At 35.2% G+C, this 25,163-nt stretch overlaps 1 protein-coding gene and 1 long non-coding RNA gene across 3 annotated transcripts in view; both read right to left on the reverse strand.

Moving 5' to 3' along the window:
• LOC149892638 (uncharacterized) overlaps nt 1–25,163 on the reverse strand; it is a 321,349-nt gene that overhangs the window by 176,375 nt on the left and 119,811 nt on the right. The gene's annotated exons all lie outside the window — the stretch shown is intronic.
• Nucleotides 12,812–18,557, reverse strand: LOC149892648 (uncharacterized). The gene is made up of 2 exons (XM_090080699.1): nt 18,485–18,557; nt 12,812–15,363 (listed from the first exon to the last, which is right to left on the reverse strand). Exon 2 carries the CDS (start codon nt 15,332–15,334, stop codon nt 12,812–12,814), a length of 2,523 nt encoding a protein of 840 aa, XP_089936825.1. The 5' UTR covers nt 15,335–15,363; nt 18,485–18,557.

Below are 25,163 nucleotides of genomic sequence, written 5' to 3' on the forward strand. Positions count from 1 at the left end.
AGAGAGATAGCATCAGTGACTCAAAGGGTGTTGATAAACAAAAACAAAAGCACAAACAAAACAAGCAAAGTGGGTGAACATTAACAACACTTATTGCAAGCACAGTAACAACAACAGCATCAGCATCACTGACTCAGAGAGTGTTGATAAAACAAAATAGATTATAAACAAGCCAAGTTGGTGAACATTAACAAACACTCATTGCAACTGTAATAAGAACAACAGCAACAGCATCACTGACACAAAGGGTGTTGATAAACAAAAACAAAAACACAAGCAAAGTGGGTGAACATTAACAACACTCATTGCAACTATAACAACAACAACAGCAACAGCATCACTGGCTCAAAGGGTGTTGATAAAATAAAGAAATAAAAACAAAACAAGCAAAGTGGGTGAACAGTAACAACTCCCATTGCAAGCATAATAACGACAACAGCAACAGCAACACCATCACTGACTCAGAGAGTGTTGATAAAATAAAATAGATTATAAACAAGCCAAGTGGGGGAACATTAACAAACACTCATTGCAACTGTAACAACAACAACAGCAACAGCATCACTTACTCAGAGAGTGTTTATAAATAAAACAAAAAAACAAAAACAAGAAACAAAAATACAAGCCAAGTGGGTGATTACTAACAGCGCTAACAGCAGCAACAACAGTGTCTTTAGAAACAACAAACAAGTACAACAGCAACAACTGCTTTTACAGAGTATAACAATAACAACAACATGGCACTAACAACAACAAAAGGGTTGGAATAAAAACCTGTAGGCAAAAGGAGAGCTGCATTCAGACAAGATCGATTACAAAGAGGCTCTTCTTTAGGACAGAGGAGAAACTGCTTTTGAAGGACAGAGGGACTTTTGTTGTTGTTGTTGTTGTTGTTGTTGTTGTTGTGCAGAAACCAACAAACTTTTATTGAACCGAATATAACCGAATATAACCGAAAGTCTTGTTTGCTTCTGTTTTGTGCCATCAAGAAGGGAAAACAAAACATCACAAAACAAACGAAGCAAACGAAACAAACAAACAAACAAACGAACGAAACAAACAAAAAAAAAAAAAAATTAAAAAAATTAACAAACAAACAAACAAACAAACAAGCAAACAAACAAAAACAAATAAGAATAACAGAAAACGCAGTACCGAAACCTCGCCATTTTTTATCCTTCCTCAAGCTTTCTCTGGGCGCCAAAGACCGAGAAAGTTGAGCAAACGTGACGTTGAGGGGGGGGGAGGGGGGTACTTAAGGACAGCAGACCGACCAATGGCACGCTTAGGAGAGACCCACGTGAATGCTACATTTTCTTTCTATGTACGCTGAATCCGCTCAAAGTCTGGAATTTCCAGCATTCACGTGTCATCACTCCAGCCACCAGATTGGCCCACACTTTGCACACTTTCAAGACTAGAAACTCACTTGTGCTCAATTTGAGCAAAAAAAAAAAAAACTAAGTCTCGCATGGCGACAACTTTTCCAAAAGCAAACAAAGGCAAACGAAGGCAAACGAAGAAAAAACAAAAACAAATAAACAAAAACAAAACCGAAAAGGGAGAGAGAGAGAGCAAGTCGACTCATTTCTTTCGACTGCCTTAAACGAGAAGTCTAAAACGTTTAAAAGTTGAAAACTAAGTTTTTTAAATGAGCTGCACCGAAAAAACTTTACGACAGTTTAGCTGGTTAAAAACGCAGAGGAAAATATTTTATAAAATTTAAGCGTTCTAAAGATGTCCATTTTTGTTTTTGTTTTTTTTATTTCGGTTTGTTTCTGGGTTTGTTTTTTTTTTTAAATTCTAGCGATCGAGCATATTTGAACGGTTTCATCAACCTGTTGGCGCACGTGCTCGAGAGCTTGAACTTTGATTGCTTTTGTTGTTGAGAATTGAGAATGTCCGAGCAGGTTTTTTTATCGATTTCATCGCTTGTGGCGAGGCAAAAATCAAAACGCTTTTTGGACGAAAGAAAAGAGATTAAAAGGAAAAAAGAGAAGAAAAAAAAAACAAAAAAATAGGTTATGTGTTATGAACATTTATTTTCTCACGCGATGACGTCTAGTTTTGTTAGAGTAATTAAAATATGGTATCAAGTTTGTAATTTCTATCTTATTTTTAGTTACGGATAATTGCCAATTATGTCACGTTTAGTATACACAACGCTGTTTTCTTAATAGCAATATGATACAAACAAGTTATAAAAAAAAAAGCGTTCGCTCGATCTTCCTTAGTCAGTTGAACAAAAAGAAATTTTCACAACATATGATTGATTTGGTTGTCCTAGCAAGCTGTTTTAGCAAACGGCTAGAGGTTGCAACTGTTGTTCATTGAAAACGAAAAATCTAGCGTCAGCAACAAATTTTTGAATACATAATGTACGCAAAAGTGGCACTAACAAATGAAAATGTAAAAAAACTGTTTACCTTGATGCCAGACTCGCAGAGATGTTGTCGCTCGTTGCTATCGACTGCGAACAGCTTTGTTGTTTTTCGAAGTGCCTCTTCATTCTACTTATAGCCGAAGTTTTGGCTTCGAAAAAAAAATACGAACGTCGTTAAGCTCAACGAGCTGCTTTAATTGTTGTTCGTGCGAAAACGAAATGCTTAAAACGGATAAAAGTGTTGGCGTAATTACACTTTTTGACCGCGATGCAGTTTGTCAACTCTAGCGTACTTTTTTGGCTCGTGGAGCAAAAGCCTCATGATAATAGCAAAGGCTTAAAATGTCTTAACATGTCAGCAAAGGCTTAATATGCTTAATAAACTGTGGTTAAGTTTTTGCGGTGCAGTTCATTTACAACTTAATTTGCAACTTGCTGGCACAAGCAAACGTTTATGACTTCTCGTTTAAGACAGTTGAGCGAAATCAGTCGACTCACTCATTCTCCCTTTTCTGTTTTGTTTTTGTTTTGTTTTTTTGTTTTTGTTTTTGTTTTTGTTTGTTTTTTTTTTTTCTTTGTTTGTCTTTTGTTTAAAATGTAAAAACTCGAAAGGAAAGTTGTTGCTTTGTTTGCTTATTGAAAGTTTTCGCCAGTTGCAAGACTTAGTTTTGTTTTTGTTTACTTATTAAAATATCGAGGAAAATATTTGAGGACATCGCATTCTAATGGTGCCTTTATAACAACATCTAACGATTTAACGTTTAATGTTGTGCTCAAAAAAAAAAATTCCTTTTATATCTCTCAATGGTCTCCAACGATAAAACTGCCGACCAATCGCAACGATTAAACAGCCAACCAATGGCAGCTCAATGGTCTCCAAACAAGAGACTGCCGACCAATGGCAGCTCAGTGGTCTGAGAAGTGAGATCATTCGATTTCCTTTTATTATCTCCAGTTTGAACTAGTGCTTGGCTTGTGGTGCAGAAACTAAAACTTCCCGTTTTTGTATTTTGTTTTGAATTTCTTTGCTTTGAGCTTTTTAATCGATCGATAGCTTTAGGAGAAAAGAAGAAACCCCTCTGACGAAGTCTTGGCTTTTTTAAAAACGCTCAAATTTTGGCAAACAAATCTCATACAAAACGCTACTTTGATGTCAAGCTTTCGTTACTCCCTACTCCCTTCTAGCGGAGGGCGGCAAAAAGGTGTTGCATCCTAGAGCTAAAAGTGAGGAGGAAGCAAGTTTTTTTTTCGTTTTGTTTGCTTTTTTATGTTTTTTGTTTTTTTGAGGGGGGAGAGTTAGAGGGTAAGGGGGTTAGGATTAGAGGGGGTTGGGGTTACGGTTTGGAAACCTGGGGACGAGGATATCAAGCAGGAGTTTAGTGTTAAGGTTAAAGGGCCCACGAGGGGCGTCCTTCAATTGTAAAATGCCTTTAGACGCACGTGTCTAGTCGTCTCGTTGCATCGACCTAGAGGAGTTTTCTGATAGATCTTGCGCTTTGGGCTCAGTTAATCGGTCTGTATCCATTGTAAACACGGTGTCTGCCGTTAGAAAATCGTTAACCAGGCGTTTGTGAGCTTTAACAACCATCCCTTTGAGTTTAAAACGAACGTTTCTTCAAAAGCCACTCGAGATGGAGGTACTCACGGAGGTTTGTTACGGTAACAACCCTGTGGTTTGCCATCTTCTTTCTTTCCGCAGCGTCGCAAACGCATCGGCCGGTCTCTTAGGTGACGAAAAAACGTCTGATCTCTCGACTGGAATGCTTAACGTACTAAGATTAGTAGAGTTAGTACTAAGAGTTGCATCTGGCCGCCGTAATTTTCTTCGATGATGTCTTGAAAATTTCGTGACGTCGTTTTCAAACCTCTAGGGTCGATTTTAACCTTCGACCTTAAAGTCGATTTTAGCCTTCGGTGTGGCTCTGTACAACTTTTGCGGTGAAAAAGCTTGCGCGGAGTCTTCAGTTGTATTTAGCCGACAGACGCTGGCAACGCAGAAACAGAATGACTCTTGGGCGGCGCAAACCGAGCGTTCAGCAAATTTCTAGCATTTTACGTCCAAGCGGACAATCTGCACGACAAATAAAGCTAACTTTCTCGTTGCAACAGTTAGTCACTGGATCGTTGGACGAGTGTGTACAGCTGTTTTGCGTCGAAAGCCGACCGGTGGTCGGATGCGACTCTTCTTTTCATTCGAAAATCAGAACCTGGCCATCAGTCGTGTATCACCATCGAATGCTTAATGTAGTGATTTCTCGAAACGACAAAAGCTTGTAAAACAAACAGCTTCGCTGTACTGTTGCCTAATATGTTAACGGATGGCCAGGAACAACCTTGGTCTGTAATGAATGAGTTCGTTTCTCCATTCGAGGCACTAATTACTGCAGTTTTAAAAGTCACCTAAAGTATAAGCTCATCTCTCCATTCAAGAAAAACAAGCATCAGAGTTTCGGAAAGTTTGCATGCACGACACCACCATCGATGATACTTAAACAAACAGAAAATGAATTGCAAAACAGAACCACTGAATTGCAAAACATAACAACGGACAGCTTGTAAAATGCATGGTGATGAGCTTCTTCAATCCAATCAAGGAACCAAGCATCACAGTTTCGGCAATGGTGCATGTGCAAATCAGCAAACTGTGATACTTAATCAAACAACTTCACTGTTTTGCTTAGTTTAAGAACGGATGGCTAAGAACAACCTCGTTAGTGAGTATGAAGTCATCTCTTCATTCAAGGAATTAATAATCAGAGTTTTAGAAGTCTCTTACGTGCGATACTACTATCAACGGTACTTAATCAAACAGCCTCTCAGAATGGCTAGTTTGAGAACGGAAGGCTAGGAACAACCTTAGTAGTGGGTCATCAGTTCAACTTTTCATTCAAGGAATTAAGCATCTAAAATCTGAAAAATAAAAAGAAGAGCTCTTTGTTAGAAGTTCTTATTTTTATTTTCCTCAACTTCTATTTCTTTTCTTTTTTTACTTTTTTTTTTTTAATGATAGTTTTTCTTTTTTTTTTATCTATTTTGTTCGTTTAAATTAATACAACAGGCGTTTTAGGTCGTTTCTGTAACATTATTTAACACTTTAAATTGTAATAAATATTTGAACAGAAGAAAATCCCTTTCGTAACGTTAAAATGTCATAAGAACATTTCATCTTTACCAAATACGCTTGTAAAAATAGTTTCACTTTTAAAGTTTGTTGTATATGTCTTTTAATTTAGTGAATCGCAATTTGGATTTTCTTAGGCGCACATCTACTTTAGTTGCTTTTTCTTAAAGAAAGGTCACCAGAGTTTTCTTACACAGCCCCTGCAGCATAATCTTTAACAAAATACTCTTTTGAAAAGTTTTACATTGAAATAAACAAAAGCCATTTGCGTAAGTAGAGATAACTTAGAGAATAAAAAGTGCATAAACGCCTCGCTACTTTGATGAAGAAGAAACGGATGACTAAATGCAACTTTTTAATTTCGTGTGCTATCTCTTTCGATTAAGGTACTTTTTGAATATTTTTTCAAAGAAATGTTAGCGTAGTTTTCCTTTTTTAAATTTAAATCATGTTTAAAGGTAGTTTTTGAGTATTTTTTCAAAGAAAAGTTAGCGTAGTTTTCCTCTTTTAGATCTAGCTTATGTTTAAGGTAGTTTTTGAGTATTTTTTCAAAGAAAAGTTAGCGTAGTTTTCCTCTTTTAGATCTAGCTTATGTTTAAGGTAGTTTTTAAATATTTTTTTAAAAAAAAGTTAGCATAGTTTTCCTCTTTTAGATCTAGCTTATGTTTAAGGTAGTTTTTGAGTATTTTTTTCAAAGAAAAGTTAGCGTAGTTTTCCTCTTTTAGATCTAGCTTATGTTTAAGGTAGTTTTTAAATATTTTTTTAAAGAAAAGTTAGCATAGTTTTCCTCTTTTGGATATAGCTTATGTTTAAGGTAGTTTTTAAATATTTTTTTTTAAAGAAAAGTTAGCGTAGTTTTCCTCCTTTAGATCTAGCTTATAATTCAGGTAGTTTTTGAATATTTTTTCAAATAAAAATTAGCAAAGTATAGTTTATTTAGCATGACATCACAAAATACTAAACTCAAAAAGGCAAGATAAAGTATAAGATAAACGTAAAATAAGATATAGATGAAACAAATGTTAGGCTGCATAAAATCAAAAACTGCATTGCCTATCATAAACACAAATGTCTAGTGAGAGCTTTTAAAGTTCGTTCTTTTCGTCTTTTAATTTGGTGAATCGCGATTTGAATTTTCTAAGGCGCACATGTCTTTCAGTTGCTTTTTTCTTAAGGAAAGGTCGCCAGAGTTTTTTTACGCAGCTCCTGCAGCATAATCTTTAACAAAATACTCTTTTGTATATCATTACATAGAAATAAACAAAAACCATATGCGTAAACAGAGATAAATTAGAACGCAAAAGTGCATAAAAAGCCTCGCTACTTTGCTATAGAAGAAGTGGATGACTAGATACAACTTTGTAAATTCGTGCACTACCTCAATGGATTAAGGTATTTTTCGAAAGTTTTTTAAAAGCATAAATAGCGTAGTCTTCCTCTTTTAAATCTAGCTTATGTCTAAGGCAGTTTTTGAATAGATTTTCAAAGAAAGGTTAGCGTACTTTTCCACTTTTAAGTTTAGCTTATGTAGCTTGACAAAACAACACACAAAAAGACAAGATAAAGTATCAGATAAACGTAAAATAAAATATAAATGAAACTAAAGTTAGGCTGCATAAAAAACAAACAACTTAATAATCTACTAGACATGTTTAAGTTGAATTAAGTAAAGTCCTTTGCGCAAATTTGGGTAAATAAGAGAGTAAAAATCCATAAAAAGAAGAAGTGGATGAGTAGATACAATTTTTTAAATTTGTGTGCTGTCTCTATCGAATAAGTTAGTTTTCGAGAGTTTTTTCAAAGCAAAATTAGCGTAGTGTTCCTCTTTTAAATCTAGATTATCTCAAAAATAGATTTCGAATAGTTTTTCAAAGAAAGGTTAGCGCAGCTTTCCTCTTTTAACATTAGCTTATGTAGCTTGACATCACAGAACACAAAAAGATAAAATAAAATATAAGACAAACGTAAAATGAAAAATAGATGTAGCTAAAGTTAGGCAGCATAAAAAACCAACAACATAATAATCTACTAGGCATGTTTAAATTGAATTAAATAAAATCCTTTGCGCAAAAATAGGTATGTTAGAGAGTAAAAGCGCATAGAAAGCCTCGCTACTTTGCTGTGAAAGAAGTGGATGACTAGATACAACTTTTTAAAATCCTGTGCTATCTCTATCGATTAAGGTGGTTTTCGAAAGATTTTTCAAAGCAAAAATAGCGTAGTCTTTCTCTTTTAAATCTAGATTATGTCTAAGGTAGTTTTGAACAGCTTTTCAAAGAAAGGTTAGCGTAGCTTTCCTCTTTTAAGTTTAGCTTATGTAGCTTGACATCACAAAACACAAAATTCAAAAAGACAAAATAAAATATAAGATAAACGTAAAATAAAATATAGATGAAGCTAAAGTTAGACTGCATAAAAAAACAACAACGTAATAACCTACTAGAATCTAATAAAACCCTATGCACAAATGTAGGTATGTTAGAGAGTAAAAGTGCATAAAAAGCCTCGCTACTTTGTTTAAGGTAGTTTTTGAATAGTTTTTCAAAGAAAGCTTAGCGTAGTTTTCCTCTTTAAAGTTTGGCTTATGTAGCTTGACATCACAAAACACAAAACACTAAAAGGAAAGGTAATATAAAAGTTAATCGTAAAATAAAATGTAGGTGAAATAAATGTTAGGCTGCATAAAAGAAAAAAAAAATCGTAACATAATAATCTTCTATATATGTTTGGATTGAATTAAATGAATTCCTTTGCGTAAATATAAGCAAACTAGTGAGAAAAAGTGCATAAAGAGCCTCGCTACTTTGCTGCAGAAGTAGTGGATGACTATATGCAATTTTTTAAAATCGTGTGCTATCTCTATCGATTAAGGTAGTTTTCGAAAGTTTTTTCAAAGTAAAAATAGTGTAGTTTTCCTCTTTTAAATCTAGCTTTTGTCTAGGGTAGTTTATGAATAGATTTTCAAAGAAAGGTTAGCGTAGCATTCCACTTTTAAGTTTAGCTTAAGTTGCTTGGCATCACAAAACTCAAAACTCAAAAAGAAAAGATAAAATATATGATAAACCTAAAACATAATATAGATGAAACTAAAGTTAGGCTGCATAAAAAACCAACAACATAATAATCTACTAGGCATGTTTAAATTGAATTAAATAAAATCCTTTGCGCAAATGTAGGTATGTTAGAGAGTAAAAGTGCATGAAAAGCCTCGCTACTTTGTTGAAGGTAGTTTTTGAATAGTTTTTCAAAGCAAGTTTAGCGTAGTTTTCCTCTTTTATGTTTAGACTATGTAGCTTGACATCACAGAACACAAAGCTCAAAAAGGCAAGATAAAATATAAGTTAATCGTAAAATATAGATGTAACAAAGTTTAGACTGCATAAAAAACCAACAACATAATAATCTACTAGGCATGTTTAAGTTGAATTAAATAATGTCCTTTGCGCAAATATAGGAAAGTTAGAGTAAAAATCCATAAAAAGCCTCGATACTTTGCTGAAGAAGAAGATGACTATATGCAACTTTTTAAAATTGTGAGCTATCTATATCGATTTAGGTCCTTTTTGAGTACTTTTTCAAAGAAAAGTTAGCGCAGTTTTCCCCTTTTAAGATTAGATTATGAAGCTTGACATAACAAAACACAAAACTAACAAAGGCAAGATAAAATATAAGGTAAACGCAATATAATGTATAGATGAAACTAAAGTTAGGCTGCATAAAACAAACGGGTAACAATACTCTTCTATGTATGTTTACATTGAGTTAAATAAAATCCTTTGCGCAAATATAGGTATGTTAGAGAATAAAAGTGCATAAAAAGCCTCAGTACTTTGCTGTAGAAGAAGTGGATGAGTAGATACAATTTTTTAAATTTGTGTGCTGTCTCTATCGAATAAGTTAGTTTTCGAGAGTTTTTTCAAAGCAAAATTAGCGTAGTGTTCCTCTTTTAAATCTAGATTATCTCAAAAATAGATTTCGAATAGTTTTTTCAAAGAAAGGTTTAGCGCAGCTTTCCTCTTTTAACATTAGCTTATGTAGCTTGACATCACAGAACACAAAAAGATAAAATAAAATATAAGACAAACGTAAAATGAAAAATAGATGTAGCTAAAGTTAGGCTGCATAAAAAACCAACAACATAATAATCTACTAGGCATGTTTAAATTGAATTAAATAAAATCCTTTGCGCAAAAATAGGTATGTTAGAGAGTAAAAGCGCATAAAAAGCCTCGCTACTTTGTTAAAGGTAGTTTTTGAATAGTTTTTCAAAGACAGGTTAGCGTAAATTTCCTCTTTAAAGTTTAGCTTATGTAGCTTGACATCACAAAATATAAAACTCAAAAAGACAAGATAAAATATAAGATAAACGCAAAATAAAATATAGATGAAACTAAAGTTAGGCTGCATACAAAACCAACAACATAATATTCTACTAGTTATGTTTAAATTGAATTAAATAAAATCCTTTACGCAAATATAGGTAAGTTAGAGAGTAAAAGTGCATAAAAAGCTTTACTTTGCTGAAGAAGAAGATGAATAGATGCAACTTTTTAAATTCGTGAGCTATCTCTATCGGTGTAAGGTAGTTTTTGAACAATTTTTCAAAGAAAAGTTAGCCTAGTTTTCTTCTTTTTAAGTTTAAATTATGTAGCTTGACATCACAAAATACAAAACTCAAAAAGACAAGATAAAATATAAGATAAACGCAAAATAATAAAATATAGATGAAACTAAAGTTAGGCTGCATACAAAACCAACAACATAATATTCTACTAGAAAAGTTAGCCTAGTTTCATTCTTTTAAGTTTAGATTATGTAGCTTGACATCACAAAACACAAAGAGGCAAGATAAAATACAAGGTAAACGTAAAATAAAATTGAAGTCAAACAAAAGTTAGGTTGCATAAATACAAAAACTGCATTGCCAAAAATAGAATTTGTTGTCTAGAAAGACCTTTTAAACTTTGTTTCTTTCGTTTTTGACTTAGTGAATCGCGATCTGGTTTTTCTTAGGCGCGCTTGTTTCTTAGTTGTTTTTTTTGTAAAGAAACTTTATTCAGACGTTTTTTTTTACGCAACTCCTTTAACATTATTTTTAACAAAGTATTCTTTTATACGTGTTTACATTGAAATAAAACCCTTTGCGTAAATAGAGATAAATTAGAGAGCAAAAGTACATAAAAAGCCTCGCTACTTTGCAGAAGAAGAATTGGATGGCAAGATTCGTGTGCTTTCTCTTTCGTTTAAGGTACTTCTTGAATATTTTTTCAAAGAAAAGTTAGCGTAGTTTTCCCCTTTTAAGCTTAGCTTACGCAGCTTGACATCACAAAACGCAAAAACCAATAAGGCATGATAAAATACAAGATAAACGTAAAATAAAATAGAAGTGAAACAAAAGTTAGACTGCATAAAAACAAAAAAAAAAAAAAAAAACATAATATACTTCTATGTATGTTTACATTGAACTAAATAAAATCCTTTGTGTAAATATATGAAAAAATAGAGAGTAAGAGTTCATAAAAAAGCCTCGCTATTTTGCTGAAGAAGAAATGGATGTCTAGATCTTTTAAAATAAGGAACTTTTTGATTTCTTTTTCCGAAAAATGGTTGGAGCAGTTTTCCTTTTTTAAATTTCACTTATGCAGTTTAACATCACAGGAAATATTATTTTGCTTTTTAACAAACTCTTAAAAACATCAGAAGTAATTCTAAATGCAACTCTATTAAAAGTTTTCACAGAATAACAAAACGACTTCTTTTTTTTTTTTTTAAAGATAAAAAAAAGTTTGAACTATCTTTAAATAAGAAATGTGAGAACAGTTTAACAGAACTTCTTGTTTATTATGTCTTTAGCGAAACAGATAAAAATATTTGCAAAAGCATAGATAAAACAAACTACACAAAAGGCCCATCTTTATTGCCAAACTGAACAAACTTATCTAAACTACATAAATGGTTTCACGATATTGCCATATTGAACAAACTTTTCTAAACTACCCTCTTTTTGAATTTTTAGCTTCATGTTTTAATTTTGTCTTTAATATGGCTTTGGTAGGAGTACTTTTGCAAGACATGAATGAGCTTGTCACTGCTATGATTTGCCAAGATGCCAAGGTAATCTTTGTACGAGCAACTTGAGCTTACATCTGTAAACACGTCTTGCAAGATGTATGCCAACACCAAAGCTGCACATCGTGGAAAACTTCTGGTGTTGAACCATTCGTTGTGGCCAGGGCAAGCATTCAGCTCTTCAACTATTTCATTTAAAATTTTACAAACTCAAGTCATAACACAAAGTGATTAAATCAAATATTCATTTGGTTCTGAAGTAAGACAAGATTTATTCTGTTTTTTTATTTATTTTTTTTTTGTTGACCTTATTGTTTGCACTGATAGCAATAACTGGTTTTTGAAAGATTACCTAAATGGCATTGGCTAACTTCTGCTTTGTTTTCCTTTGTTCTTGGCTGAGTTGATCCTGAAATAAAATAAAACCATGTTCATTTTTCTAATTCATAAAAACCATCAACAGTTTCTAAGTGTTAGAGATGATAACAAGCTGTGCATGATTTCTAACGGTGATGTTTCTAACTTCATCATTAGAAATCGGGTAGACACAACTTTCTAAAAGTGCACTTAGCAATGATGGCTAGTTTTTGTTAACAGTTAACCATCTGAAATTGTGCAAGAAGAGGTTTGTGTTTATATATCTTTGTATAAATTAGGTTTTACATTACCGATGAGTTCTTGAGTGAAAGATGGCATTTCCAACTTGATTTTTTTTCTTCTTGGATCTTTTACTTCTAAAACATAATCAGTTTTAGTATCATTCACTTGTATAAACATTTAAGCAATCACAGAATTAGTCCTGCAACAAATACATACACACTTCTGTGTTGTTTTTTTGTTTTGTTTTGTTTTTTTTACAGCTCTAACAATAACAATAGGGCAAGGAGTTGATTTGGGCATTTTCATTTTTTGAAAAGCGTGTTGAGATTTGCATAAAAATCAAAAATCAAAAATCAAAAAGAATTTACCTCTGGATGTAGAGGCAAGACTTTGGCTAAATAGGCTACCAACAGATTGAACAGCATAAGGTGAGAGCTGCTTTGCAAGAACAGTACCAGCCTGTTGGACAGGAACAGCTGAAACTGGATCAGATGAAAGAAACAAACTGGGTTTGGCCCAATGTTTGCTGAAAAGCAACAAGGCTAGGAGTCAGAGGAACAGAAAAGACCTCTTTTGAAGGACAGAAAGCGACTTGCTGAGAAGGAGAAGCAGAAACAGGTTTGGCAACCACTTGCTCATTAAAGTAAACTGGAGAAAGATTTTGCATGGTGTTCAATAAAATCGGGTTCATCAGGAAATAATGTTAATGCAAGAGGAGAACAAGCTGTGCCAACAGGAACAGCTAGAGTCTGATCTACATCCATACAAACAGCTTGTTCGTTAGGAACTAGTTGTGCAAGAGCAGGGGATAGTTCAAGAACTGGACCAGCGATTGTTTGTTCAGATGGAACAGACGAAACAGGAGTTGAGGTAGGTTCACACAAGAAATCTACGGCATGGTCGTTGCTATCCTCTAAAGGAACATTGTTTTCTACAGCTGGAGAAAACGGAACCACTGTGGTACAGCTGAAAGTAGCAGCACATTCTTCAGAGTCAGAACCGGAGTCTAAATCTTCCTCAAAGATGTCCTCAACCTCATGAAAACCGTACTCCTCTGCATTAGTTTGGAGCCAGTCCATCACATCCTTCTCCTTCTTTGGTGGTCTCTCAGACTTTTCAACAGTCAAAGACTCTATGACTCCGAAGGACTGTCCGATGCCCAGGGCAAAGCGCAACTCCTCTGCAGCGTTCCACTGGGACACATAAAAGCTATCCATTGTGTTCCTGCTGTGCTTCATGTAGAGTGTAGCGAACCGCTCGCGATCTTCTTTGCTGTTGTTGGCAAAGTAAGTGGCTATCGAACCGCGAATGCAAGTGGGAGTAAGACGCTTCATGGGAATGTTTACTTGGCTTTTTCTGAAGCAGGACGTCAGGCAAGAGGAGATAGCAGAGGAACCCATCTGGTAAACAGGCACTCTAGTTGCACCGAGTGTCACACATTCGTCTTTGTTGGGTCTCATCGATGGAAAAAGGGGCCTGTAGCAGTCGCTCAACTCCAAAACAGTCTTGGTGTCTGCAGCCATGTAGTGAGAGTCGTTGACAAGAAGGTCTCTGTATCTCAGCAAATAAATATCGATCAACACTTTCAAGTCGTTCGGCACTAGAATGTTTTTGGCTCCGTACTTGTATGCTGTTTTGTAGCGCTCTTGCACAATGCAATATCCACACTCACTCTTCTCAGCAGCCATGTAGTCTCTAATGTTTAAAAGAGCAATGTTAGATTTTCTTAAACTGTTAATTACAGTGACAGAGAGCAGAAGATGGTTTCGTAGAGACACAGCATTGTCTCTAGTCGGTGTAAGAGACGGCTTTCTAATCGATTCCACTAACTGTCTTACGTATGCAGACTTGCCATATTCGTTCAGCAAACTGACATTGATGATGTTGATGCATTTTTTGCTTTTCACAAGGCTCCTCCTCAAAGAACGAAAGGGCCTCAGCACTGTTTGTAACTCCTCCACCTTGCAGCGCAAACGTCGGATGGCCTCATGAGAAAGTCCGAAATAGACATTCCTGGCTTCACTGAAACGAAACAGGAGACAAAGGTAGACAAGGCGGTTGTACAACGTGTGACAAGACATGGCTTTTGTTTGGTCAAGTTCACTCAGCTTGGAATTGAGCTGAATGTTTTTAAAGTGCATGGAAAAGTATCTATCCTCCAAAACGTTGGAATTGGTGAGAGCGTTCGGGTGCAGCGTCAGCGTGCTGTCACAACATGTCAATATTTCAACAACTGCATTTTTGTAGATCTTTGCTTGTGACAAAGTGTTGTTGTTGGCTACCACAAGCCACTTTTCAAAATCTCTGAAGAGCTCATCTGCTGACTGGTAATAAAAGTGAAAAGCATCTTTGTCCAGCTGAAACAAGAGTCTCTTATCTTCTGTCAAGACGGAGGAGTTGGAAACCAAGTGCTTTAAGGAATTAAAATCAGAGTCTAGGACGGATTCGGTGTTCAGCTCTTTGTTTTCTACAGAGGTGCAGTGGTTTGCAGAAGGAGCCTCGGACGAACCAGCAACTGATGAGGGCAAGCTTAAAAGAGGATCAGAGGAAAGAACCGGAGAAGAAAAAGAGGAGGAAGGCCCAGGAGCAGAGGATGCAGAGCCTGATGCAGACGCTTGTTCAGCTACTGGCTTAATACCAAAGAAGGCAGGTCGAATAAATTGAGGGACATAGAGCTTGTCGTTGTCGTATCGCTTTGCCTCTGCAATCTTTTGTTTGATCGTCTTGGAATCGTAGAAATGAGTCTCTTTCAAGTGTATGTCCAGTCGGTCGTAATACTTCCAACATTGCAAACAGGGGTAAGGTTTTGGACAGCCGGACTTGCGTTCGAGACGAGCATGCTGAAACTTCCTGACCATTGCAGAGTAAAAGATGGAAGCTTCATCCAAAGTCCAAGAATGATCTTTTTTAGTCAAGTGTCTTTTAATGCTTGTGGAGGAATGTTTGCACAAAGGCATCGGACAGCTAACAGCGTACCTCTTCTTGGTACCATAGAAAGGTACAACCCTGTTTACGGAGCCACACGCTGCAACTAATGCGGCCCTGACTTTGTTTTTGAGCTTTAAGTCTCTCTGTTCTTGTGACTGCCTTCTTTTCTTCTTTTTCGCTTTAGAGTTCGGAGAAGGGGCAACAACAGTGTTGTTTTCTTGTGAAGAAGACATGTTCAGGTGTTTGTTTGCAACGGTTTATGCTAAAAAAAAGAAGACAGTTAGTGAGAGTGTTTTTCTTCTGCCTGCATCCTGGAATCCTGGAATGTTTACAACTGCAGGGAAGAGCTGTGTTTTTTCGAATCCTCTGCAAAAGAGAAAAAAGAAAGAAAAGAGAGCAACAAGAAGAAACAAAGTTTCCACTAGCAAATGAAAAAGAATGAGAGCAACTAGCATTACATGCATGGTGGCAGCAGTGATTGCTATTATGAGAAGGAGAGTGAGAAAAAAAAAAAAAAAAGAAAAGAAACAAATAAATAAAGAGATGGAGTTTGAGAGGATCTCGCAACCATATGACTCAAAGAAAGAAACTGTGTTGAAAAAAGGCAAGAGAGGGCAAATAGAACTTGCTAACAAGGACAAATGACAGACATAACTACAACAGTAACAACTCTCATTGCAAGCATAATAACAACAGCATCAGCATCACTGACTCAGAGAGTGTTGACATAACAAAAAAGAAAACAAAAGTACAAGCCAAGTGGGGGAACATTAACAAACACTCATTGCAACTATAACAACAACAACAACAGCAACAGCATCACTGACTCAGAGGGTATTGATAAAAAAAACAAGCAAAACAAAAACAAACAAAAAAACAAATAAAAAAACAAAACAAGCAAATTGGGTGAACAGTAACAACTCTCATTGCAAGCATAATAACAACAACAGCATCAGCATCACTGACTCAGAGAGTGTTGACAAAATAAAATAGACAATAAGCAAGCAAAGTGGGTGAACAGTAACAACTCTCACTGCAAGCATAATAACAACAACAGCATCAGCATCAGCATCACTGACTCAGAGAGTGTTGATAAAATAAAACAGATTATAAACAAACAAAGTGGGTGAACAGTAACAGCTCTCATTGAAAGCATAATAACAACAACAGCATCAGCAACAGCATCACTAACTCAGAGGATATATAAAAAAACAAACAAACAAACAAACAAAACAAAAACAAAAAAAAACAAGCAAAGTGGCTGAACAGTAACAGCTATCATTGCAAGTAAAATAACAACAACAGCATCAGCAACATCATCACTGATTCAGAGAGTGGTGATAAAATAAAACAGATTAAAAAACAAGCAAAGTGGCTAAACAGTAACAACTATAAATACAAGTAAAATGACAAAAGCAGCAACAGCATCACTAACTCGCAGGGTGTTGATAAAAAAAAAAGCAACAAACAAACAAAGCAAGCAAAGTGGGTGAACATTAACACTCATTGCAACTATAATAACACCAACAGCAACAGCATCAGTGACTCAAAGGGTGTTGATAAACAAAAACAAAGGCACAAACAAAACAAGCAGAGTGGGTGAACATTAACAACACTTATTGCAAGCATAATAACAACAACAGCATCAGCATCACTGACTCAGAGAGTGTTGATAAAATAAAATAGATTATAAACATGCCAAGTTTGTGAACATTAACAAACACTCATTGCAACTATAACAACGACTACAGCAACAGCATCACTTACTCAGAGAGTGTTGAGAACAAAAACAACAAAAAAGAACAAAAACAAAACAAAACAGAAAACAGAAGTACAAGCCAAGTGGGGGAACATTAACAAACACTCATTGCAACTATAACAACAACAACAGCAACAGCATCACTTACTCAGAGGATATTGATAAAAAAAACAAACAAACAAACAAACAAAACAAGCAAAGTGGCTGAACAGTAACAGCTATCATTGCAAGTAAAATAACAACAACAGCATCAGCAACATCATCACTGACTCAGAGTGTGGTGATAAAATAAAACAGATTAAAAAACAAGCAAAGTGGCTGAACAGTAACAACTATAAATACAAGTAAAATGACAAAAGCAGCAACAGCATCACTAACTCGCAGGGTGTTGATAAAAAAAAAAGCAACAAACAAATAAAGCAAGCAAAGTGGGTGAACATTAACACTCATTGCAACTATAATAACACCAACAGCAACAGCATCAGTGACTCAAAGGGTGTTGATAAACAAAAACAAAAGCACAAACAAAACAAGCAAAGTGGGTGAACATTAACAACACTTATTGCAAGCACAGTAACAACAACAGCATCAGCATCACTGACTCAGAGAGTGTTGATAAAACAAAATAGATTATAAACAAGCCAAGTTGGTGAACATTAACAAACACTCATTGCAACTGTAATAAGAACAACAGCAACAGCATCACTGACACAAAGGGTGTTGATAAACAAAAACAAAAACACAAGCAAAGTGGGTGAACATTAACAACACTCATTGCAACTATAACAACAACAACAGCAACAGCATCACTGGCTCAAAGGGTGTTGATAAAATAAAGAAATAAAAACAAAACAAGCAAAGTGGGTGAACAGTAACAACTCCCATTGCAAGCATAATAACGACAACAGCAACAGCAACACCATCACTGACTCAGAGAGTGTTGATAAAATAAAATAGATTATAAACAAGCCAAGTGGGGGAACATTAACAAACACTCATTGCAACTGTAACAACAACAACAGCAACAGCATCACTTACTCAGAGAGTGTTTATAAATAAAACAAAAAACAAAAACAAGAAACAAAAATACAAGCCAAGTGGGTGATTACTAACAGCGCTAACAGCAGCAACAACAGTGTCTTTAGAAACAACAAACAAGTACAACAGCAACAACTGCTTTTACAGAGTATAACAATAACAACAACATGGCACTAACAACAACAAAAGGGTTGGAATAAAAACCTGTAGGCAAAAGGAGAGCTGCATTCAGACAAGATCGATTACAAAGAGGCTCTTCTTTAGGACAGAGGAGAAACTGCTTTTGAAGGACAGAGGGACTTTTGTTGTTGTTGTTGTTGTTGTTGTTGTTGTTGTGCAGAAACCAACAAACTTTTATTGAACCGAATATAACCGAATATAACCGAAAGTCTTGTTTGCTTCTGTTTTGTGCCATCAAGAAGGGAAAACAAAACATCACAAAACAAACGAAGCAAACGAAACAAACAAACAAACAAACGAACGAAACAAACAAAAAAAAAAAAAAAATTAAAAAAATTAACAAACAAACAAACAAACAAACAAGCAAACAAACAAAAACAAATAAGAATAACAGAAAACGCAGTACCGAAACCTCGCCATTTTTTATCCTTCCTCAAGCTTTCTCTGGGCGCCAAAGACCGAGAAAGTTGAGCAAACGTGACGTTGAGGGGGGGGGAGGGGGGTACTTAAGGACAGCAGACCGACCAATGGCACGCTTAGGAGAGACCCACGTGAATGCTACATTTTCTTTCTATGTACGCTGAATCCGCTCAAAGTCTGGAATTTCCAGCATTCACGTGTCATCACTCCAGCCACCAGATTGGCCCACACTTTGCACACTTTCAAGACTAGAAACTCACTTGTGCTCAATTTGAGCAAAAAAAAAAAAAAACTAAGTCTCGCATGGCGACAACTTTTCCAAAAGCAAACAAAGGCAAACGAAGGCAAACGAAGAAAAAACAAAAACAAATAAACAAAAACAAAACCGAAAAGGGAGAGAGAGAGAGCAAGTCGACTCATTTCTTTCGACTGCCTTAAACGAGAAGTCTAAAACGTTTAAAAGTTGAAAACTAAGTTTTTTAAATGAGCTGCACCGAAAAAACTTTACGACAGTTTAGCTGGTTAAAAACGCAGAGGAAAATATTTTATAAAATTTAAGCGTTCTAAAGATGTCCATTTTTGTTTTTGTTTTTTTTATTTCGGTTTGTTTCTGGGTTTGTTTTTTTTTTTAAATTCTAGCGATCGAGCATATTTGAACGGTTTCATCAACCTGTTGGCGCACGTGCTCGAGAGCTTGAACTTTGATTGCTTTTGTTGTTGAGAATTGAGAATGTCCGAGCAGGTTTTTTTATCGATTTCATCGCTTGTGGCGAGGCAAAAATCAAAACGCTTTTTGGACGAAAGAAAAGAGATTAAAAGGAAAAAAGAGAAGAAAAAAAAAACAAAAAAATAGGTTATGTGTTATGAACATTTATTTTCTCACGCGATGACGTCTAGTTTTGTTAGAGTAATTAAAATATGGTATCAAGTTTGTAATTTCTATCTTATTTTTAGTTACGGATAATTGCCAATTATGTCACGTTTAGTATACACAACGCTGTTTTCTTAATAGCAATATGATACAAACAAGTTATAAAAAAAAAAGCGTTCGCTCGATCTTCCTTAGTCAGTTGAACAAAAAGAAATTTTCACAACATATGATTGATTTGGTTGTCCTAGCAAGCTGTTTTAGCAAACGGCTAGAGGTTGCAACTGTTGTTCATTGAAAACGAAAAATCTAGCGTCAGCAACAAATTTTTGAATACATAATGTACGCAAAAGTGGCACTAACAAATGAAAATGTAAAAAAACTGTTTACCTTGATGCCAGACTCGCAGAGATGTTGTCGCTCGTTGCTATCGACTGCGAACAGCTTTGTTGTTTTTCGAAGTGCCTCTTCATTCTACTTATAGCCGAAGTTTTGGCTTCGAAAAAAAATACGAACGTCGTTAAGCTCAACGAGCTGCTTTAATTGTTGTTCGTGCGAAAACGAAATGCTTAAAACGGATAAAAGTGTTGGCGTAATTACACTTTTTGACCGCGATGCAGTTTGTCAACTCTAGCGTACTTTTTTGGCTCGTGGAGCAAAAGCCTCATGATAATAGCAAAGGCTTAAAATGTCTTAACATGTCAGCAAAGGCTTAATATGCTTAATAAACTGTGGTTAAGTTTTTGCGGTGCAGTTCATTTACAACTTAATTTGCAACTTGCTGGCACAAGCAAACGTTTATGACTTCTCGTTTAAGACAGTTGAGCGAAATCAGTCGACTCACTCATTCTCCCTTTTCTGTTTTGTTTTTGTTTTGTTTTTTTGTTTTTGTTTTTGTTTTTGTTTGTTTTTTTTTTTTCTTTGTTTGTCTTTTGTTTAAAATGTAAAAAACTCGAAAGGAAAGTTGTTGCTTTGTTTGCTTATTGAAAGTTTTCGCCAGTTGCAAGACTTAGTTTTGTTTTTGTTTACTTATTAAAATATCGAGGAAAATATTTGAGGACATCGCATTCTAATGGTGCCTTTATAACAACATCTAACGATTTAACGTTTAATGTTGTGCTCAAAAAAAAAAATTCCTTTTATATCTCTCAATGGTCTCCAACGATAAAACTGCCGACCAATCGCAACGATTAAACAGCCAACCAATGGCAGCTCAATGGTCTCCAAACAAGAGACTGCCGACCAATGGCAGCTCAGTGGTCTGAGAAGTGAGATCATTCGATTTCCTTTTATTATCTCCAGTTTGAACTAGTGCTTGGCTTGTGGTGCAGAAACTAAAACTTCCCGTTTTTGTATTTTGTTTTGAATTTCTTTGCTTTGAGCTTTTTAATCGATCGATAGCTTTAGGAGAAAAGAAGAAACCCCTCTGACGAAGTCTTGGCTTTTTTAAAAACGCTCAAATTTTGGCAAACAAATCTCATACAAAACGCTACTTTGATGTCAAGCTTTCGTTACTCCCTACTCCCTTCTAGCGGAGGGCGGCAAAAAGGTGTTGCATCCTAGAGCTAAAAGTGAGGAGGGAAGCAAGTTTTTTTTTCGTTTTGTTTGCTTTTTTATGTTTTTTGTTTTTTTGAGGGGGGAGAGTTAGAGGGTAAGGGGGTTAGGATTAGAGGGGGTTGGGGTTACGGTTTGGAAACCTGGGGACGAGGATATCAAGCAGGAGTTTAGTGTTAAGGTTAAAGGGCCCACGAGGGGCGTCCTTCAATTGTAAAATGCCTTTAGACGCACGTGTCTAGTCGTCTCGTTGCATCGACCTAGAGGAGTTTTCTGATAGATCTTGCGCTTTGGGCTCAGTTAATCGGTCTGTATCCATTGTAAACACGGTGTCTGCCGTTAGAAAATCGTTAACCAGGCGTTTGTGAGCTTTAACAACCATCCCTTTGAGTTTAAAACGAACGTTTCTTCAAAAGCCACTCGAGATGGAGGTACTCACGGAGGTTTGTTACGGTAACAACCCTGTGGTTTGCCATCTTCTTTCTTTCCGCAGCGTCGCAAACGCATCGGCCGGTCTCTTAGGTGACGAAAAAACGTCTGATCTCTCGACTGGAATGCTTAACGTACTAAGATTAGTAGAGTTAGTACTAAGAGTTGCATCTGGCCGCCGTAATTTTCTTCGATGATGTCTTGAAAATTTCGTGACGTCGTTTTCAAACCTCTAGGGTCGATTTTAACCTTCGACCTTAAAGTCGATTTTAGCCTTCGGTGTGGCTCTGTACAACTTTTGCGGTGAAAAAGCTTGCGCGGAGTCTTCAGTTGTATTTAGCCGACAGACGCTGGCAACGCAGAAACAGAATGACTCTTGGGCGGCGCAAACCGAGCGTTCAGCAAATTTCTAGCATTTTACGTCCAAGCGGACAATCTGCACGACAAATAAAGCTAACTTTCTCGTTGCAACAGTTAGTCACTGGATCGTTGGACGAGTGTGTACAGCTGTTTTGCGTCGAAAGCCGACCGGTGGTCGGATGCGACTCTTCTTTTCATTCGAAAATCAGAACCTGGCCATCAGTCGTGTATCACCATCGAATGCTTAATGTAGTGATTTCTCGAAACGACAAAAGCTTGTAAAACAAACAGCTTCGCTGTACTGTTGCCTAATATGTTAACGGATGGCCAGGAACAACCTTGGTCTGTAATGAATGAGTTCGTTTCTCCATTCGAGGCACTAATTACTGCAGTTTTAAAAGTCACCTAAAGTATAAGCTCATCTCTCCATTCAAGAAAAACAAGCATCAGAGTTTCGGAAAGTTTGCATGCACGACACCACCATCGATGATACTTAAACAAACAGAAAATGAATTGCAAAACAGAACCACTGAATTGCAAAACATAACAACGGACAGCTTGTAAAATGCATGGTGATGAGCTTCTTCAATCCAATCAAGGAACCAAGCATCACAGTTTCGGCAATGGTGCATGTGCAAATCAGCAAACTGTGATACTTAATCAAACAACTTCACTGTTTTGCTTAGTTTAAGAACGGATGGCTAAGAACAACCTCGTTAGTGAGTATGAAGTCATCTCTTCATTCAAGGAATTAATAATCAGAGTTTTAGAAGTCTCTTACGTGCGATACTACTATCAACGGTACTTAATCAAACAGCCTCTCAGAATGGCCTAGTTTGAGAACGGAAGGCTAGGAACAACCTTAGTAGTGGGTCATCAGTTCAACTTTTCATTCAAGGAATTAAGCATCTAAAATCTGAAAAATAAAAAGAAGAGCTCTTTGTTAGAAGTTCTTATTTTTATTTTTCCTCAACTTCTATTTCTTTTCTTTTTTTACTTTTTTTTTTTTAATGATAGTTTTTCTTTTTTTTTTATCTATTTTGTTCGTTTAAATTAATACAACAGGCGTTTTAGGTCGTTTCTGTAACATTATTTAACACTTTAAATTGTAATAAATATTTGAACAGAAGAAAATCCCTTTCGTAACGTTAAAATGTCATAAGAACATTTCATCTTTACCAAATACGCTTGTAAAAATAGTTTCACTTTTAAAGTTTGTTGTATATGTCTTTTAATTTAGTGAATCGCAATTTGGATTTTCTTAGGCGCACATCTACTTTAGTTGCTTTTTCTTAAAGAAAGGTCACCAGAGTTTTCTTACACAGCCCCTGCAGCATAATCTTTAACAAAATACTCTTTTGAAAAGTTTTACATTGAAATAAACAAAAGCCATTTGCGTAAGTAGAGATAACTTAGAGAATAAAAAGTGCATAAACGCCTCGCTACTTTGATGAAGAAGAAACGGATGACTAAATGCAACTTTTTAATTTCGTGTGCTATCTCTTTCGATTAAGGTACTTTTTGAATATTTTTTCAAAGAAATGTTAGCGTAGTTTTCCTTTTTTAAATTTAAATCATGTTTAAAGGTAGTTTTTGAGTATTTTTTCAAAGAAAAGTTAGCGTAGTTTTCCTCTTTTAGATCTAGCTTATGTTTAAGGTAGTTTTTGAGTATTTTTTCAAAGAAAAGTTAGCGTAGTTTTCCTCTTTTAGATCTAGCTTATGTTTAAGGTAGTTTTTAAATATTTTTTTAAAAAAAAGTTAGCATAGTTTTCCTCTTTTAGATCTAGCTTATGTTTAAGGTAGTTTTTGAGTATTTTTTCAAAGAAAAGTTAGCGTAGTTTTCCTCTTTTAGATCTAGCTTATGTTTAAGGTAGTTTTTAAATATTTTTTTAAAGAAAAGTTAGCATAGTTTTCCTCTTTTGGATATAGCTTATGTTTAAGGTAGTTTTTAAATATTTTTTTTTAAAGAAAAGTTAGCGTAGTTTTCCTCCTTTAGATCTAGCTTATAATTCAGGTAGTTTTTGAATATTTTTTCAAATAAAAATTAGCAAAGTATAGTTTATTTAGCATGACATCACAAAATACTAAACTCAAAAAGGCAAGATAAAGTATAAGATAAACGTAAAATAAGATATAGATGAAACAAATGTTAGGCTGCATAAAATCAAAAACTGCATTGCCTATCATAAACACAAATGTCTAGTGAGAGCTTTTAAAGTTCGTTCTTTTCGTCTTTTAATTTGGTGAATCGCGATTTGAATTTTCTAAGGCGCACATGTCTTTCAGTTGCTTTTTTCTTAAGGAAAGGTCGCCAGAGTTTTTTTACGCAGCTCCTGCAGCATAATCTTTAACAAAATACTCTTTTGTATATCATTACATAGAAATAAACAAAAACCATATGCGTAAACAGAGATAAATTAGAACGCAAAAGTGCATAAAAAGCCTCGCTACTTTGCTATAGAAGAAGTGGATGACTAGATACAACTTTGTAAATTCGTGCACTACCTCAATGGATTAAGGTATTTTTCGAAAGTTTTTTAAAAGCATAAATAGCGTAGTCTTCCTCTTTTAAATCTAGCTTATGTCTAAGGCAGTTTTTGAATAGATTTTCAAAGAAAGGTTAGCGTACTTTTCCACTTTTAAGTTTAGCTTATGTAGCTTGACAAAACAACACACAAAAAGACAAGATAAAGTATCAGATAAACGTAAAATAAAATATAAATGAAACTAAAGTTAGGCTGCATAAAAAACAAACAACTTAATAATCTACTAGACATGTTTAAGTTGAATTAAGTAAAGTCCTTTGCGCAAATTTGGGTAAATAAGAGAGTAAAAATCCATAAAAAGAAGAAGTGGATGAGTAGATACAATTTTTTAAATTTGTGTGCTGTCTCTATCGAATAAGTTAGTTTTCGAGAGTTTTTTCAAAGCAAAATTAGCGTAGTGTTCCTCTTTTAAATCTAGATTATCTCAAAAATAGATTTCGAATAGTTTTTCAAAGAAAGGTTAGCGCAGCTTTCCTCTTTTAACATTAGCTTATGTAGCTTGACATCACAGAACACAAAAAGATAAAATAAAATATAAGACAAACGTAAAATGAAAAATAGATGTAGCTAAAGTTAGGCAGCATAAAAAACCAACAACATAATAATCTACTAGGCATGTTTAAATTGAATTAAATAAAATCCTTTGCGCAAAAATAGGTATGTTAGAGAGTAAAAGCGCATAGAAAGCCTCGCTACTTTGCTGTGAAAGAAGTGGATGACTAGATACAACTTTTTAAAATCCTGTGCTATCTCTATCGATTAAGGTGGTTTTCGAAAGATTTTTCAAAGCAAAAATAGCGTAGTCTTTCTCTTTTAAATCTAGATTATGTCTAAGGTAGTTTTTGAACAGCTTTTCAAAGAAAGGTTAGCGTAGCTTTCCTCTTTTAAGTTTAGCTTATGTAGCTTGA

Source organism: Hydra viridissima, unplaced genomic scaffold (genome assembly GCF_058129835.1).
Source record: "Hydra viridissima isolate aposymbiotic clone 2 unplaced genomic scaffold, HvirCarnegie_v1 scaffold_2, whole genome shotgun sequence".
In the NCBI taxonomy this organism is placed as follows: domain Eukaryota; kingdom Metazoa; phylum Cnidaria; class Hydrozoa; order Anthoathecata; family Hydridae; genus Hydra; species Hydra viridissima.

What these genes read in the sequence shown, in the direction of transcription:
- LOC149892648 (XM_090080699.1), bottom strand. Translation starts at nt 15,334, where the DNA reads ATGTCTTCTTCACAAGAAAACAACACTGTTGTTGCCCCTTCTCCGAAC.